We start from the raw sequence: 17,578 nt of genomic DNA, 5'->3' as shown, positions 1-17,578 counted from the left end.
TCAGTTCGTAAGTATCTTGAAGCACTAGTTTAACAAGTTCAGACAGTATAACTTTTTTTATATAAAAACCATGAGATTAATGTCAATTGCGATTGTAACTGATGTACCTTAAATTCATTCCATATTCCCTCTTTGAAGTTAGGGTCAACCTTTGGCCAAGTCGGAATGTCAATTAGCACCATTGTCCTTGCCAGCATACCTATGTAGAAATGTAGTTTGTCATTCGTCTCCAACTGGAACTACAACTCAATTAAAACACCTCGGGCTGCTCCAGATGTCTTGCTTTTGGTAGATTGTGTACTACTTTCAGTGGGTTGTGGAGCTGTCTGTTGGGGAACAATATTGTCCGTTGGAGGAACCGGGTCAGGATCTGGTACACATGGTGCATCTTCCGGTACTGGGGAGTCATTTATGTGCTTCTCATCCAATTATTCTTTACACTATTTTTTAGATTTTTTTTCCTTTCTTTACCATATTTTCTGTATTAACCAAATAGAGTAGGAATAAGAGATAAGATTACCGATGAATATACAGAATGTATACCATCAATATAAATTGAATAATGCTATTAACAATGAAAAACACGACAATGATGTAGGCACACAAAAAGATTCAATTTTATATTTATTCCCATAAAACTACTTAACAATCTACAATCAAAATTCACAAAAACTTATCGATAATCTCAAGTCAACATCAATAATTATATCAGATATTAAATCAGATAATCACAAAAATTTATATTTATTACCGTAAAACTACTTAAAACCACTTGGCAAAAAAAAAACTCCAAGTAATTATATCATATATTTCTACATAAAAAGTTGACAAATATACTCCAAGTTTTTTCGATAACATCCATAATTCTACAATACATCACTTAAATATATATAAATTTGAGAAGCCTATTTTTAAACAAAACTGTAAATCAAGTGAATATGATTTTTAAGCCTTGGATCGCTTCTTCAGCCAGATTTCCTCGCCATCCTTGCTTTTATTGCCAACATTAGACTCTTCGTCGTCATCAACACTAGAATCAACTATGGGGATGTTAGAGCAGAATGAAGGGTTTTCTAGAATTGTATCTCCAAGATCATCATCATTGTATATCTCGTGATAGTCTCTGGTTGTTGAGGTCAATACGACTGACCAGTTAGAATCAACAGGATCTTCGACATAGAAAACTTGTTTCACTTGATCAACAGACACATATTTGTCATTCTTGTGGCCTTGTCGATTAAGGTCCACAAGTGTGAGCCTTGACGCCTCTGTCACATTCTTCCCATTTGTACAAGAACAACGGGGCTTTAAATAAGTTGTAATCCAATTCCCATAGTTCTTCAATCCTACCATAAAATGCCATATCACTCTCTACGTGATTTAAATCCTTAGCACTACAAACTTGGACAGTCTTAACAACTAAAGAGACTACACTATTTTGAACAACCCCAGCATCGTCTCGCTCATTTGTCAAGTATCGGATCCCGTCAACTAGATAACCATCAAAAGTCAAAACAGTCACGATGGTTTTCCTGGTAGCCACTTATAGTTTCAGAAATACCTTCGACTTTGTCATTCAATTTAGTCATACCTTTGTTCCCAAACCAATCATCAAATAGCCTATTATGCTCCCTAATCATCCACTGAATAGTGTTTTTTTCCTTCATAATTATTTTTAAGCAACTCCTTATGCATCCTTTGAAAACGCATAAATTTTTGGTTACAAACTAAAATAATGCTAATTACAAAATTAATCAAGAAAAGGAAAAGAAAAGTGACTTACTTAATATATGGAAACACTTCACTATTGTTTAAGAGGACGTGTAGATGCGCCTCATCTCGTTCTTTCTCTTCAACATATTTTACTGTTGTAACCGATAATGGACCAGAAAGTTTGCCTTGGTCCTTCGAAAGACCGGCAGTTGTGAAACTATTTCTAGAAAACTCTATGCAAAATTCTACAGATTCTTCTTTCAAGTATGCTTCGGCTATACAACCTTCTGGAAAATAACGGTTTCGCACGTAACTTTCAACACTTTATTAAAACGCTCAAATGGATACATCCATCTATAGAAAACTGGTCCATATAAACGCAATTCCCTGACCAAGTGCACTATTAGATGTATCATTATATCAAAAAAAAAGTAAAAATATTTTTTTAAGCTCACATAAGGTTAATACCACACCAGGTTGCAATTTATCAAGTTTTGATATGTCAACAGTCTTGTTGCACAAAGTGTTGAAAAAGAAGCAGAGTCTTATTATGCTAACTCTAACATTCTTCGGAAGTACATAACGAATTACGACCGGGAGTAATTGTTGAAGAAATACATGGAAATCATGAGAATTCATCCCAAATATCTTTAAATCCTCCATGGATACACAATATCGTATGTTTGACGAATGCCCATATGGCAACTTCATTGATTAGAGGGATTTCAACACTTTTCTTTTTTCAGTTTTTGTTAGAGTAAAACTGGAAGGAGGCATATAAGTTCATTTTTCTCCTACTTCTGGAGCTAAATCAGTTATAACCCCCATATCCATCATATCAAGCCGAGATGCCTCACTATCTTGAACTTTAAATTTAGTAGCATCTCAATTAGACTATCGCACACATTTTTCTCAACATGCATAATATTGAGGCAGTGACAAACGTGATGGAATTTCCAGTTTTCCAACTCAAAAAATACCGACTTCTTCTTCCAAGCACAGTCCATCTTCTTTGACTTCTTTACTTCCTTTCCATATGAAAATTTAATGTTTTCTTGTTGTGCTAACACCTCTTGTCCGGAAAGGGGTTGCATTGGCAGTCCAAACTCTTGTTCACCATTAAAGGCTGCCTTCTTCCTCTTGTATGGATTATTCCTAGGCAAATACCGACGATGACCTTGGTAACATATTTTCCCACTATAAGGTAAATAGTTAGCAACGGTATCATCACTTCACACTAGATAACCCAAATAACCCTTGTTGACAGAGCCAGACAAATTACCATATGCCGGGAAATCATTAATCGTCCATAACAAAGTCGCCCTTAAAGTGAAAAATGCTTTTGTGAAGGCATCATATACATTCGGTTCACCTTCTTCCTAAAGCTTTTTCAAATCATCAACTAACGGTTGTAAGAACACATCAAGGTTGTTACCTGGTTCATGTGGACCGGAGACCAATATAGTTAACATCATAAATTTCTTCTTCAAACATAACAACGGAGGAAGATTATATATTACCAATACTACCGGCTAACAAGAATACTGATTTGGTCATCCCATTGTTATTTGGGTTAATACCATTAGCTGATAAAGCTAGTCGAAGATTTCTTGGCTCACTTCCGAAGGTAGGCCACCTGTAATCGATATTCCGCCAAGAAGGAGAGTCGGCAGGGTGGCGCATCTGGGCATCATGGATTCTTTGGTTGGAATGCCATGTCAATAAATCAGCTGTCAAAGAAGATTTAAACATCTGTTTAAATCTTGGGATGATCAGAAATTACCACATAATTTTTGCTGGGATTTAAACATCTGTTTAAATCTTGGGATGATCAGAAATTACCACATAAATCTTGGGATGATCAAAACAGGGCATGCATTTTAATATCTACATTATACTGCAAATAGATGAAAGATGTTTACTATATACTATAAATTCTACACAGAACCATCTTCTTGTCATTTTATATATGTTTACACAAAAATTATATGTAAACTATATGCTGTAATGGCATATATAGAACAAAAAGAGGATTTCGTCTATCATCCAAGTATTTAACTCAAAATAACATGCATTTCCTAGAGAAAACAGAGAAAAGACAAGCAACTCATTTCAACAAAAATCCTATCATTTAACAAAATAAAATAAAATTAGGGTTTTCTATATGACAAGCAACTCATTTACTTACATTATGTAACAAGCAACTCAAACAAGCAGATGCAAATGCTTAAACTAATTAAAAATTAAAAAATTAGCGTTTCAAATTGAAACCCCCAATTCTGAAATTAGGGTTTAAAACTTACCTAATAAAAATGTTAACCTCCAACTTAACTTCAATCTCGGACTTAAACTCCAAACTTAAACTCCGAGTTGAACTCCAACTCCGACTTCAACTTCGACTTCAACTTAATGCAATGAAACCCCCAAATTTAGGAGAAAATGAGAGCAACCTTGATGAGAGCAACCCCCAAAAATATGAGAATATGAGAGAACAGAGAGGGAAATGAGAGCATAGAGAGGGAAATGAGAGCACAATGAGCAACCTGTTCTTGGTGAAATGAGAGTTTTTTATGAGAGATGAGAGAATACGTTTTTTGTTTTTTGTGTTTTGTTTTTGATTTTAATTTTAGTTTTTTTTTAATAAAACAGAGGGGGAAGATTTGTGTGAAAAAAGGGGGGAGAATTTTATCAAGTCAAAAAACAAGGGGGGAAACACATGGAGGGAATGAATTATTTGGTTAAGGGGGAAAACAGGGGAAGGTGCGTTGATTAATTTTTTAAAAAAGACATATAAAATCGGTTGGGCTAAAACACTGATGTTTATAACAACAAAAGACATCGGTTTCCCAAAATCAATGTATAAAACGCCTTTTACATAGGCTCCACAAGCAACCGATCTCAAAGAGGCAGTGTCTATTCTACTTTTTCTAGTAGTGGATATAATATAAAACAAAAAAGAAGAAATATGGTATTTAGGTGAATTACACAAAAGACTATTTCACTTTTATAATTATATAGAACTTAACTTCCTCAATTAAAACTACAAGTTTCAAGATAACTAAATATATGTGTTTGGTTCTTGGCAAAAAAAAATATATGTGTTTGGTTTATTCATATGCATCTAGAGGTTATGTTGTTAATTTTGGTATGTAATTAATATTTTTATATTAAATAGCTACTTAACTTGTAATAATCACTGTGGAGTTTGGTAACACCTTTTTAACTGGAAAAGGTATGGAACTTGAAGTTAGTTTACCGGGTATGAAATACAGCAAACCTAACATAGAGCAAATCTAAAAGTAACACTCACTTTCAATATAAGGAATTTAAGTTACTTAGTTGAAAGAAATGAGGCCTAGAGCCAGTTAAATTTTACATAAAAATATATGTACATATTTCTAACAATATAAATATAAGAATCATAATGCAATGGAAAGTGCTTATGTTTCAAAAAGTTTATCTATGTTAGCTCAATTTGTAGGGAAAATATTGATAAGCATTAGAATATTAATAAGAACAGGTGGATTCAAGATTTTAGGAAGTAAGAGTACTAGGCCGTTTGACATGCCACGCTGCTGCAAGTTTAAAACACCGAGTACCGGCCTAATATCATCTTACCCATGATAATTGAGTTTTAGCAACAATTACATTTTACCATGATGTATTTGTAATTAAGTAAATATAGTACACCAATTGTAGTCTTTAAGCTAATGAGATCCTTTAGTTGCACATGTCTAGATTTGGCCATGTAGTTTTCAAAGCAATGAGATCGAGCTGCTTTATTTCGACCAAACATGGACCAAGCCAAGCCGTTGACCAGTGTATATCTCACCGCGTTCTTCATCATAAAAGATAGAAGTGATGTTTTTTAGTGCATCTTCAAGAGTGCTCTTGATTTTAGTACCTTTGATTGGCTTGCTTAAGTTGCACCTTCTACCACTGCACTTGCATTCTTTTATCACGCTGGTGTTACGAGCATTGATCTTGGCAAGGCATTTACCGATCAAGATACTGCTGATCTTTATTGAACCAGCTGCACAAAGACACATGAAATGCAATATATATAATTCATATGTTAAGAATTAATCCACAGTGTGTGCACGTGCGAATCGTGGTGTAATAATATTTAGCATCAGGTTTTGAAAAGGATGTTTACCATTTTGTCCCAACCATAGGTCATCTAAATGAGCCTTGTAGAAAAACATAATAAGAACCATAGATTTAGTTCTATTCACCTCTATCAGCTCAGACGTCAGAACCTGTAAACAAAAATTTCAACTATTATAAAGAACATGCATATTATTATAAAGGAAATAAGTACATACATCAAGAATTTGAAGATTTTCATTCTCCTGCTTGACCAGCACCTTTTCATGGAACAGTTCAATAAAATTCACTCTTGTGTGATGTAGGGGATAACTGAAGGATTTAAGAACACATCCATCCTCTATTGAATGAAACTTAAGAGGGGCATGTCTTCGGGCATCGGTATAAATCAACATCATTAATCCCCGGCTGTCAAGAAGATGTGTCAAAATGTTATTCATGGCACTTACCCCACAATATTATTCAAAAAAGTGTAAACATTTATATTCTAAGAAATATCTCTTGAAAATAGGTGTTAGACAACTGCAAGTTGTTGTTATAAAGTTCATCCAAGGTGTTATTAAACAAGCTGTTTGATACGGTGAGAATACATAGGGTAGGGCAGTACATTTAAACCAAGTTAATATCTTTGACCTGGACAATTTATTAATTTTATTGAGTCAATTACTATATTTTTATATAAATTAATGGTGTCTATGACTTGTATGACTTGTGTACTGTATAGATAAAGATCAAGGACTTTAAGTTAGACGTTCAAGGTCATGCATTTTAAAGGGCTTGAACAGCAGAGTCCATGTCTTAGACACAAGCCATCCAAAGCTAGCCAATTAGGCTCTACATATATACTCGCAGATAGATAGATAGAGAATGTCAGTGAAAAAGACCTAGCTAGCTAACCTTTTCTTTTATTTTTTAGCCCATTTACTAACATAAACATGACAATTCACATAATCTATGGTTTTCAGTGAAAAAACCGAGATTATAACCTCTTTTTCTAGTTTTTCTCACACATGCAAACTTAGACATGAAGATCAGATCAATTTTCGATTATCATATAATTATATCAAGTTCATATTATATTGAATTTGGTTAAGTTCCGGTTTAATTGGGAAACAAAATTATCAGAAAAAATTCGGATTAAGTTAATTTTATACAAAACATCATCTTAGATATAAAAGTTTATGATGAATATATAATTTATTAACTTAAATATAGTTTAATTAATATGAAATATAAGTTATGACTTTTTGAAATTATAACAACTAAACTAAAATTCAATTTTTAAATTTTAGATATAGATACATATTCGATTTCATACTTTGAGTAATATTCTGTTCAAACAATTTATTATTTGGTTTTGATCGATTTCTGATTACAACTAGATATAATATTATTTTCGATTATTTTCTGTTAAATTTTTGGTTTAGATAATTTTTAGAATGTGGATGAGATTGAATTTTGGATCAATATCGTATAATCTATATTGAATATAAATTCAGATCTCAGTTTTATGAATTTCCATCAGTTCTTCGAATCTCCATACAATTTGTTAGGCCTATATATACACGTCAACATGATTTTCCGTGCGAATTGAGGTGTGGCCTCCGTTCAAGTTTTCCGGTCATGTTAGATTTCTTGTTTATGTTTTATCCTCGAAGTGAATTCGCACTATCCTAGCACAACGTGTAGGGGGAGCAAATTTCTCTTGAATAACAACAGTGTCCCTTATATGATCACCCTATCTTATATTTTAGAGACATATAAGTAACCTTTATTTCTTATTGGGGTATAATATTACTTTTATTGATTATACAAGTTGTTGCCTTCATGATTAAATTCTTTAATTAATTTTAATTACATATTCCTAACTTGTTATTTGAATTTAATTTATTTCCATGTAGTTGTGTGTGACATTTTTTCAGTTTTACCAAGGTATACCCTAGTATACTTGGATATAAGGGATATATATTTGCAGTACGGAGACGTTGTACATTGACTCATTTTAATAAAAAATGTGAAATGATATATATTTAGGGGTTACTTATGGGTTATTTAGTGACACCCCTTAATTAAAATCAGAACAAATAACTTACTAAAAATCACTAAAATTAAAATCAATCACCAAAAAATTAAACATATATATAATGACCATGATGTTGTAATTATTAAAAAAATGATACAATGATTGTATTATAGTTAATTTAAATAAATTTAAATAAATATTCTGAGGGATTATCATCTATCTTTAATAATATAGCTGGTCTTTATGCCTTGCACATCTGTACCAGAAATGGAGTACAACATGCTGTAGTTTCTCAGTTCAAAGACCTTGTAGATGCTGATCTCGACAAGGGAAATAAAAAAAAAATTCATATCAGAATTAAGGATCATTCTATGTTTAGAATTATAGTCTTAATTTTCCTTTTTTAAGAATAAACAAAAATAAGTTGTATTCTTGCCTATGTTGGGCACAAAAAGTTACTGCTTTAGCATTTACATTATCAATCTGGAGAGAACTGCACCATTTCAGTAACTCTGATTCAAAAACAAGGAAGCCAGTATCTGGGTGACCATTTTGAATGTATCTGACACCATTTGATGGGATTGCATGAGTAAAGAAATTACTGAGGAAGTAAAAAACTAAAAATACATGGAAACTTCTGAGAGTACAAGTAATATACGCACTCAATTCTTGTGGTCCTGCATTTCAAGGAGATGTAATTATCTGATTTGAAAGCTGAGGCAGTGATGACCGAATCATTGAACTTATTGTAAAATATTCTCCCAATATATTCTTCTGAACTCAAATTCAGAATACATATCCTTTGATTGGTTTCTGAAGCCATGCCATGCATAAAAAGTTTAAAATGAACAGGTCTTTTTTAACATGTATCTCATGATGATCATCTAAGAAAAAAGATTACCTCGGCTAAATGCAACACAAACACCAGACATCAAAAGAGCAAAGACAACGCCATGAGCAGTAATCATAAAAAAGAATCGGTCAACTAACAAGGTCAACATATATCGGACATGAAGTCCATATCATCTGAGGCTCATATTTAAATACATACACATAAATTGTCACCTTCATTAAGAATATATATCTACAGTAAGAGCGTCTACAATAGAGGCACCATGAGAGGTGCCAATCATGCTCAACACATCATAATAATAATTAAAAAAATCTACTTCATATATGTCGTATTTGGCACCCTTTAAGTGGAATAGTTGACCTGCACCCTATATAAGATTTCATAGATGATTCCCAAACATATATTGAAAAAAACTATTTGGATATTATATAATAGGTATGATTAATATAGACTTTTATTACAAATATTTTTGCAAATTTACTTGGCACTGGATGGACATCTTTTTTACTCAAATTTGGAAAACACTCAAGATAGTCAAGCCACATAGGAGTGATGGCCATTAATGGTGCTCTATCCGTAGATTCTTAGTCATAAATTCATTGTTGATTAACAAAACCTGATATGATACTTGATAACAATTATTCCACGTTACTAGGTTTGCCAGGTAATTAGTACAGCCCCAGGTGGTTGCCGCATTGAAACATTGGGGCAACCCATTGTTTCATTGCTTGCAGCTAGTACAATGAATTTATTAAATATTTTTTCTAATTTATTTTTTCTAATTAATTAAATATTAATTTATTGTTTATTTTTCTAATTTATTTTTTTGTTAAAAATGAATTTTTAAATATTTTTTTGAATTTATATTTTAATATTTTGAATTAATATTTAAACTAAAATGTTTAAATTTAATATTGAATTTAAAATTTTTGAGTGAAAATGTATTTTTTAATTATTTGTTTGAAATAGTATTTTCGAATTTTTATTATAAGGGAATATTATAAGTTTTATGTATTTTTTAATATTGTGAGTTTTATGTTATTTTTATTTTTCTTGTACTTGTCCAATTTAGTTTATCAATTTTTAATTTATAGTACAATATAATGCTAAAAATTGAAAATGTGGAAAACTAAAAAAAATGGAATTTTATCGATTTTTCGTTAACTATAAAAAAATATAAAACAACTTAGCCCCGGAATGCTAAATATTTTTCGTAACAAATAAAAAAAATACATTCTGCCACCTACAACGGTTCCTCCTCGATTTATTTTTTCTACTTTATTTTTTTTTGTTAAAAATGAATTTTTAAATATTTTTTCGAACTTATATTTTGATATTTTGAATTAATATTTTAAACTAAAATATTTAAATTTAAATATTGAATTTAAAATTTTTGAGTGAAAATGTATTTTTTAATTATTTGTTCGAAATAGTATTTTCGAATTTTTATTATAAGGGAATATTTGAGTTTTATGTTTTTTTAATATTGTGAGTTTTATGTTTTTTTATTTTTCTGGTACTTGTCCAATTTAGTTTATCAATTTTTAATTTATAGTAAACGAATATAACGCTAAAAATTGAAAATGTGGAAAACTAAAAAAAAATGGAATTTTATCGATTTTTCGTTAGCTATAAAAAATATAAAACAACTCAGCCCCGGAATATTAAATATATTTTGTAAAAAATAAAAAAAATACCCTCTGCCACCTACAACACTGTTTCATTGCGGCTAGTGCAATAAAACATTGTCGGAGGACGTTGTTTTAAATGTAACGGTTCGTCCTCGCTTTACTTTTTCTACTTGATTTTTTTTCTTAAAAATTAATTTTTTAATAATTTTTTGAACTTATATTTTGATATTTTTGAATTAATATTTTAAACTAAAATATTTAAATTTAATATTGAATTTAAAATTTTTGAGTGAAAAAGTATTTTTTAATTATTTGTTCGAAATAGTATATCGAATTTTTATTATAACATAATATTGTGAGTTTTATATTTTTTTTAATATTGTGAGTTTTATGTTTTTTAATTTTCTTGTACTTGTCCAATTTAGTTTATCAATTTTTAATTTATAGTAAACGGATATAATGCTAAAAATTGAAAAATGTGGAAAACTAAAAAAAAATGGAATTTTATCGATTTTTCGTTAACTATAAAAAAATATAAAACAACTCAGCCCCCGGAATGCTAAATATTTTTCGTAAAAAATAAAAAAAAATATCATTTGCCACCTACAGCATTGTTTCATTGCGGTTAGTGGAATGAAACATTGTTGTAGGACGTTGTTTTAAATTTAACGGTTCTTCCTCGCTTTATTTTTCTAATTTTATTTTTTTGTTAAAATGAATTTTTAAATATTTTTTCGAACTTATATTTTGATATTTTTGAATTAATATTTTAAACTAAAATATTAAATTTAAATATTGAATTTAAAATTTTTGAGTGAAAATGTATTTTTAAATTATTTGTTCGAAATAGTATTTTCGAATTTTTATTATAAGGGAATATTTTGAGTTTTATGGTTTTTTTAATACTGTGAGTTTTATGTTTTTTTATTTTTTCTTGTACTTGTCCAATTTAGTTTATCAATTTGTAATTTATAGTAAACGAATATAATGCTAAAAAATTGAAAATGTGGAAAACTAAAAAAAAATGAAATTTTATCGATTTTTCGTTAACTATAAAAAAAATATAAAACAACTCAGCCCCCGGAATGCTAAATATTTTTCGTAAAAAAATAAAAAAATATATCATTTGCCACCTAGAGCATTGTTTCATTGCGGCTAGTGGAATGAAACATTGTTGTAGCAGGTTGTTTTAAATGTAACGGTTGCTCGCTTTATTTTTTTAATTTTATTTTTTTTTAAAATGAATTTTTAAATAATTTTTTGAACTTATATTTTGATATTTTGAAATTAATATTTTAAACTAAAATATTTAAATTAATATTGATTTAAAATTTTTGAGTGAAAAAGTATTTTTTTAATTATTTGTTCGAAATAGTATATTCGAATTTTTATTATAACGGAATATTGTGAGTTTTATATTTTTTTTTTAATATTTTGAGTTTTATGTTTTTTTTATTTTTCTTGTACTTGTCCAATGTTAGTTTATCAATTTTTAATTTATAGTAAACGAATATAATGCTAAAAATTGAAAATGTGGAAAACAAAAAAAATTGGAATTTTATCGATTTTTCGTTAACTATAAAAAAATATAAAACAACTTAGCCCCGGAATGATAAATATTTTTCGTAACAAATAAAAAAAATACCCTGCCACCTACAGCATTGTTTCATTGCGGCAATGAAACATTGCCCGGGGACGTTCCTCCTCGCTTTAGTTTTTTCTACTTATTTGTTTGTTAAAAATAAATTTTTTAAGTATTTTTTCGAACTTATGTTTTGATATTTTTGAATTAATATTTTAAACTAAACTATTTAAATTTAATATTGAATTTAAAATTTTTGAGTGAAAAAGTATTTTTTAATTATTTGTTGAAATAGTATATTCAAATTTTTATTATAACGGAATATTGTGAGTTTTATATTTTTTTTTAATATTGTGAGTTTATGTTTTTTTATTTTTCTTGTACTTGTCCAATTTAGTTTTATCAATTTTAATTTATAGTAAACGAATATAATGCTAAAAATTGAAAATGTGGAAAACTAAAAAAAATGGAATTTTATCGATTGTTTCGTTAACTATAAAAAATATAAAACAACTAGCCCCGGAATGCTAAATTTTTTCGTAACAAATAAAAAAAATCTGCCACCTACACATTGTTTCATTGCGGCTAGTGCAATGAAACATTGTGGGGAACGTTGTTTTAAATGTAACGGTTCCTCCTCGCTTTATTTTTTCTACTTTATTTTTTTGTAAAAATGAATTTTTAAATATTTTTTCGAACTTATTTTGATATTTTTTATTAATATTTTAAACTAAAATATTTAAATTTAATATTGAATTTAAAATTTTTGAGTGAAAATGTATTTTTTAATTATTTGTTCGAAATAGTATTTCGAATTTTTAATATAAGGATTTTGAGTTTTATTTTTTTTTTAATATTGTGAGTGTTATGTTTTTTATTTTTCTTGTACTTGTCCAATTTAGTTTATCAATTTTTAATTTATAGTAAACGATATAATGCTAAAAATTGAAAATGTGAAAACTAAAAAAAATGGAATTTTATCGATTTTCGTTAACTATAAAAAAATATAAAAAACTCAGCCCCCGGAATGCTAAATATTTTTCGTAAAAATAAAAAAAAATATCCTTTGCCACCTAAATGTTTCATTGCGGCTAGTGCAATGAAACATTGGTGTAGGACGTTGTTTTAAATGTAACGGTTCCTCCTCGCTTTATTTTTCTACTTTATTTTTTTGTCAAAAATAATTTTTAATAATTTTTTGAACTTATTTTGATATTTTTGAATTAATATTTTAAACTAAAATATTTAAATTTAATATTGAATTTAAAATTTTTGAGTGAAAAGTATTTTTTAATTATTTGTTCGAAATAGTATATTCAAATTTTTATATAACGGATATTGTGAGTTTTATATTTTTTTAATATTGTGAGTTTATGTTTTTTTTTTCTTGTACTTGTCCAATTTAGTTTATCAATTTTTAATTTATAGTAAACGGATATAATGCTAAAAATTGAAAATGTGGAAAACTAAAAAAAATGAATTTTATCGATTTTTCGTTAACTATAAAAAAATATAAAACAACTTAGCCCCGGAATACTAAATATTTTTCGTAAAAATAAAAAAATACCTTGCCACCTACACCACTGTTTCATTGCCGCTAGTGCAATGAAACATTGGGGGACGTTGTTTTAAATGTAACGGTTCCTCCTCGCTTTATTTTTTCTACTTTATTTTTTTGTAAAAATGAATTTTTAAATATTTTTTCGAACTTATGTTTTTATATTTTTTAATTAATATTTTAAACTAAAATATTTAAATTTAATATTGAATTTAAAATTTTGAGTGAAAATATTTTTTAATTATTTGTTCGAAATAGTTTTCGAATTTTAATATAAGGGATTATTTTGAGTTTTATTTTTTTAATATTGTGAGTGTTATGTTTTTTATTTTTCTTGTACTTGTCCAATTTAGTTTATCAATTTTTAATTTATAGTAAACGGATATAATGCTAAAAATTGAAAATGTGTAAAACTAAAAAAAATGGAATTTTATCGATTTTTCGTTAACTATAAAAAATATAAACAACTCAGCCCCGGAATGCTAAATATTTTTCGTAAAAAATAAAAAAAAATACTTTTGCCACCTACACATTGTTTCATTGCGGCTAGTGCAATGAAACATGTTGTAGGACATTGTTTTAAATTTACGGTTTCTCCTCGCTTTTTTTTTCTACTTTATTTTTTTGTCAAAAATAATTTTTTAATATTTTTTGAACATATATTTTGATATTTTTGAATTAATATTTTAAACTAAAATATTTAAATTTAATATTGAATTTAAAATTTTTGAGTGAAAAGTATTTTTTAATTATTTGTTCGAAATAGTATATTCGAATTTTTATTATAACTGAATATTGTGAGTTTTATATTTTTTTTAATATTGTGAGTTTTATGTTTTTTTATTTTCTTCTACTTGTCCAATTTAGTTTATCAATTTTTAATTTATAGTAAACGGATATAATGCTGAAAATTGAAAATGTGGAAAACTAAAAAAAATGGAATTTTATCGATTTTTCGTTAACTATAAAAAAATATAAAACAACTCAGCCCCCGGAATCTAAATATTTTCGTAAAAAATAAAAAAAAATATCTTTGCCACCTACCATTGTTTCATTGCGGCTAGTGCAATGAAACATTGCTGTAGGACGTTGTTTTAAATTGTAAAGGTTCTTCCTCGCGTTTTATTTTCTATTTTTTTTTTAAAAATGAATTTTTAATATTTTTTCGAATATATTTTGATATTTTTGAATTAATATTTTAAACTAAAATATTTAAATTTAATATTGAATTTAAAATTTTTAGTGAAATATATTTTTTAATTATTTGTTCGAAACAGTATTTCGAATTTTTATTATAAGGATTATTTGAGTTTTTGTTTTTTTTAATATTGTGAGTGTTTGTTTTATTTTTCGCGTACTTGTCCAATTTAGTTTATCAATTTTAATTTATAGTAAACGATATAATGCTAAAATTGAAAATGTGGAAAACTAAAAAAATGGAATTTTATCGATTTTTCGTTAACTATAAAAAAATATAAAACAACTCCGCCCCCGGAATGCTAAATATTTTTCGTAAAAAATAAAAAAAAATATCCTTTGCTACCTAGAGCATTGTTCATTGCGGCTAGGCAATGAAACATTGCTGTAGGACATTGTTTTAATGTAACGTTCTTCTCGCTTTATTTTCTAATTTTTTTTTAAATGAATTTTTAAATATTTTTTGAACTTATATTTGATATTTTTGAATTAATATTTTAAACTAAAATATTTAAATTTAATATGAATTTAAATTTTGAGTGAAAAATATTTTTTAATTATTTGTTCGAAATAGTTATTCGAATTTTTACTATAACCAAATATTGTGAGTTTTATATTTTTTTTAATATTGTGAGTTTATGTTTTTTATTTTTCTTGTACTTGACCAATTTAGTTTATCAATTTTAATTTATAGTAAACGAATATAATGCTAAAAATTGAAAATGTGAAAAACTAAAAAAATGGAATTTTATCGATTTTTCGTTAACTATAAAAAAATATAAAACAACTAGCCCCGAAATACTAAATATTTTCGTAAAAATAAAAAAATACCTGTGCCACCTACAACTTTGTTTCATTGCGGCTAGTGCAATGAAACATTGCGGAGGACGTTGTTTTAAATGTAACGTTTCTTCCTCGCTTTTTTTTCTATTTTTTTTTAAAATGAATTTTTAAATAATTTTTGAACTTATATTTGATTTTTGAATTAATATTTTAAACTAAAATATTTAAATTTAATATTGGATTTAAAATTTTTGAGTGAAAAAGTATTTTTTAATTATTTGTTCGAAATAGTATATTCGAATTTTATTATAACGGAATATTTTGAGTTTTATATTTTTTTTAATATTGTGAGTTTTATGTTTTTTTATTTTTCTTGTACTTGTCCAATTTAGTTTATCAATTTTAATTTATAGTAAACGGATATAATGCTAAAATTTGAAAATAGGAAAACTAAAAAAATGGAATTTTTTCGATTTTTCGTTAACTATAAAAAAATATAAAACAACTTAGCCCCGGAATGCTAAATATTTTCGTAAAAATAAAAAAATATCTTTTGTCACCTACAACATTGTTTCATTGGAGATAGTGCAATGAAACATTGCAGTAGGATGTTGTTTTAATGTAACGGTTCTTCCTCGCTTTGTTTCTAATTTTATTTTTTTTGTTTAAAATGAATTTTTAAATATTTTTTCGAACTTATATTTGATATTTTGAATTAATATTTAAACTAAAATATTTAATTTAAATATTGAATTTAAAAATTTGAGTGAAAATGTATTTTTTAAATATTTGTTCGAAATAGTATTTCGAATTTTTATTATAAGGGAATTTTGAGTTTTTGTTTTTTTTAATATTGTGAGTTTTATGTTTTTTTATTTTTCTAGTACTTGTCCAATTAGTTTATCAATTTTAAATTTATAGTAAACGAATTAATGAAAAATTGAAAATATGAAAAACTAAAAAAGATGGAATTTTATCGATTTTTCGTTAATATAAAAAAATATAAAACAACTCAGACCCGGGAATGCTAAATATTTTCGTAAAAAAAAAAAAAAAGCATTGTTTAATTGCGGCTAGTGCAATGAAACATTGCCGGAGGACGTTGTTTTAAATGTAACGTTTCTTCCTCGCTTTATTTTTAATTTATTTTTTTAAAAAAATGAATTTTTAAATAATTTTTGAACTTATATTTTGATATTTTGAATTAATATTTTAAACTAAAATATTTAAATTTATATTGAATTTAAAATTTTTGAGTGAAAAAGTTTTTTTAATTATTTGTTCGAAATAGTATATTCGAATTTTTATTATAACGAATATTGTGAGTTTATATTTTTTTAATATTGTGATTTTATGTTTTTTATTTTCTGTACTTGACCATTTAGTTTATCAATTTTTAATTTATAGTAAACGAATATAATGCTAAAAATTGAAAATATGGAAAACTAAAAAAATGGGATTTTATCGATTTTTCGTTAACTATAAAAAAATATAAAACAACTAGCCCCGGAATGCTAAATATTTTTCGTAACAAATAAAAAAAGCATTGTTTCATTGCGCTAGTGCAATGAAACATGTTGTAGGACGTGTTTTAAATGTAATGGTTCTTCCTCGCTTTATTTTTTAATTTATTTTTTTTGTTAAAAATGAATTTTAAATATTTTTTCGAACTTATATTTGATATTTTTCAATTAATATTTAAATTAAAATATTTAAATTTAAATACTGAATTTAAAATTTTGAGTTAAAATGTATTTTTATTATTTGTTCGAAATAGTATTTCGAATTTTTATAAGGGATATTTTGAGTTTTTATGTTTTTTTAATATGTGAGTGTATGTTTTTTTATTTTTCTTGTACTTGTCCAATTAGTTTATCAATTTTTAATTTTAGTAAACGGATATATGCTAAAATTGAAAATGTGGAAAACTAAAAAAAAATAGAATTTTACGATTTTTCGTTAACTATAAAAAATATATAAACAACTCAGCCCCGGAATGCTAAATATTTTTCGTAAAAAATTAAAAAAAATATCCTTTGCCACTACACATTGTTCATGCGGCTAGTGCAATGAAACATTGCTGTAGGACGTTGTTTTAAATGTAACGGTATTCCTCGCTTTATTTTTTTAA

The 17,578-nt window shown here is 27.1% G+C and overlaps 1 protein-coding gene across 1 annotated transcript; it reads right to left on the bottom strand.

Moving 5' to 3' along the window:
- Window positions 1–5,492: 5,492 nt before the first annotated feature.
- On the bottom strand, window positions 5,493–8,844 carry LOC141680255 (uncharacterized). The gene is made up of 7 exons (XM_074486531.1): window positions 8,745–8,844; window positions 8,506–8,656; window positions 8,280–8,405; window positions 8,071–8,158; window positions 6,039–6,230; window positions 5,870–5,972; window positions 5,493–5,746 (listed from the first exon to the last, which is right to left on the bottom strand). Exons 1-7 carry the CDS (start codon window positions 8,842–8,844, stop codon window positions 5,493–5,495), a joined length of 1,014 nt encoding a protein of 337 aa, XP_074342632.1.
- Between the last annotated feature and the right edge of the window lie 8,734 nt (window positions 8,845–17,578).

This window comes from Apium graveolens, chromosome 8 (assembly GCF_009905375.1).
Source record: "Apium graveolens cultivar Ventura chromosome 8, ASM990537v1, whole genome shotgun sequence".
NCBI lineage: Eukaryota > Viridiplantae > Streptophyta > Magnoliopsida > Apiales > Apiaceae > Apium > Apium graveolens.
This window is presented reverse-complemented; position numbering and strand designations above follow the sequence as displayed.

Bases quoted from the DNA above. Each gene is read 5' to 3' on its own strand.
- LOC141680255 (XM_074486531.1), bottom strand. From the start codon at position 8,844: ATGTTGACCTTGTTAGTTGACCGATTCTTTTTTATGATTACTGCTCAT. The intron at 6,231-8,070 runs ATTAAAGATAGA...CATCTTCTTGAC, and splicing joins GCATAAAGACCAGCTATATT to AGCCGGGGATTAATGATGTT. The intron at 5,747-5,869 runs GTAAACATCCTT...GTCTTTGTGCAG, and splicing joins CCTATGGTTGGGACAAAATG to CTGGTTCAATAAAGATCAGC.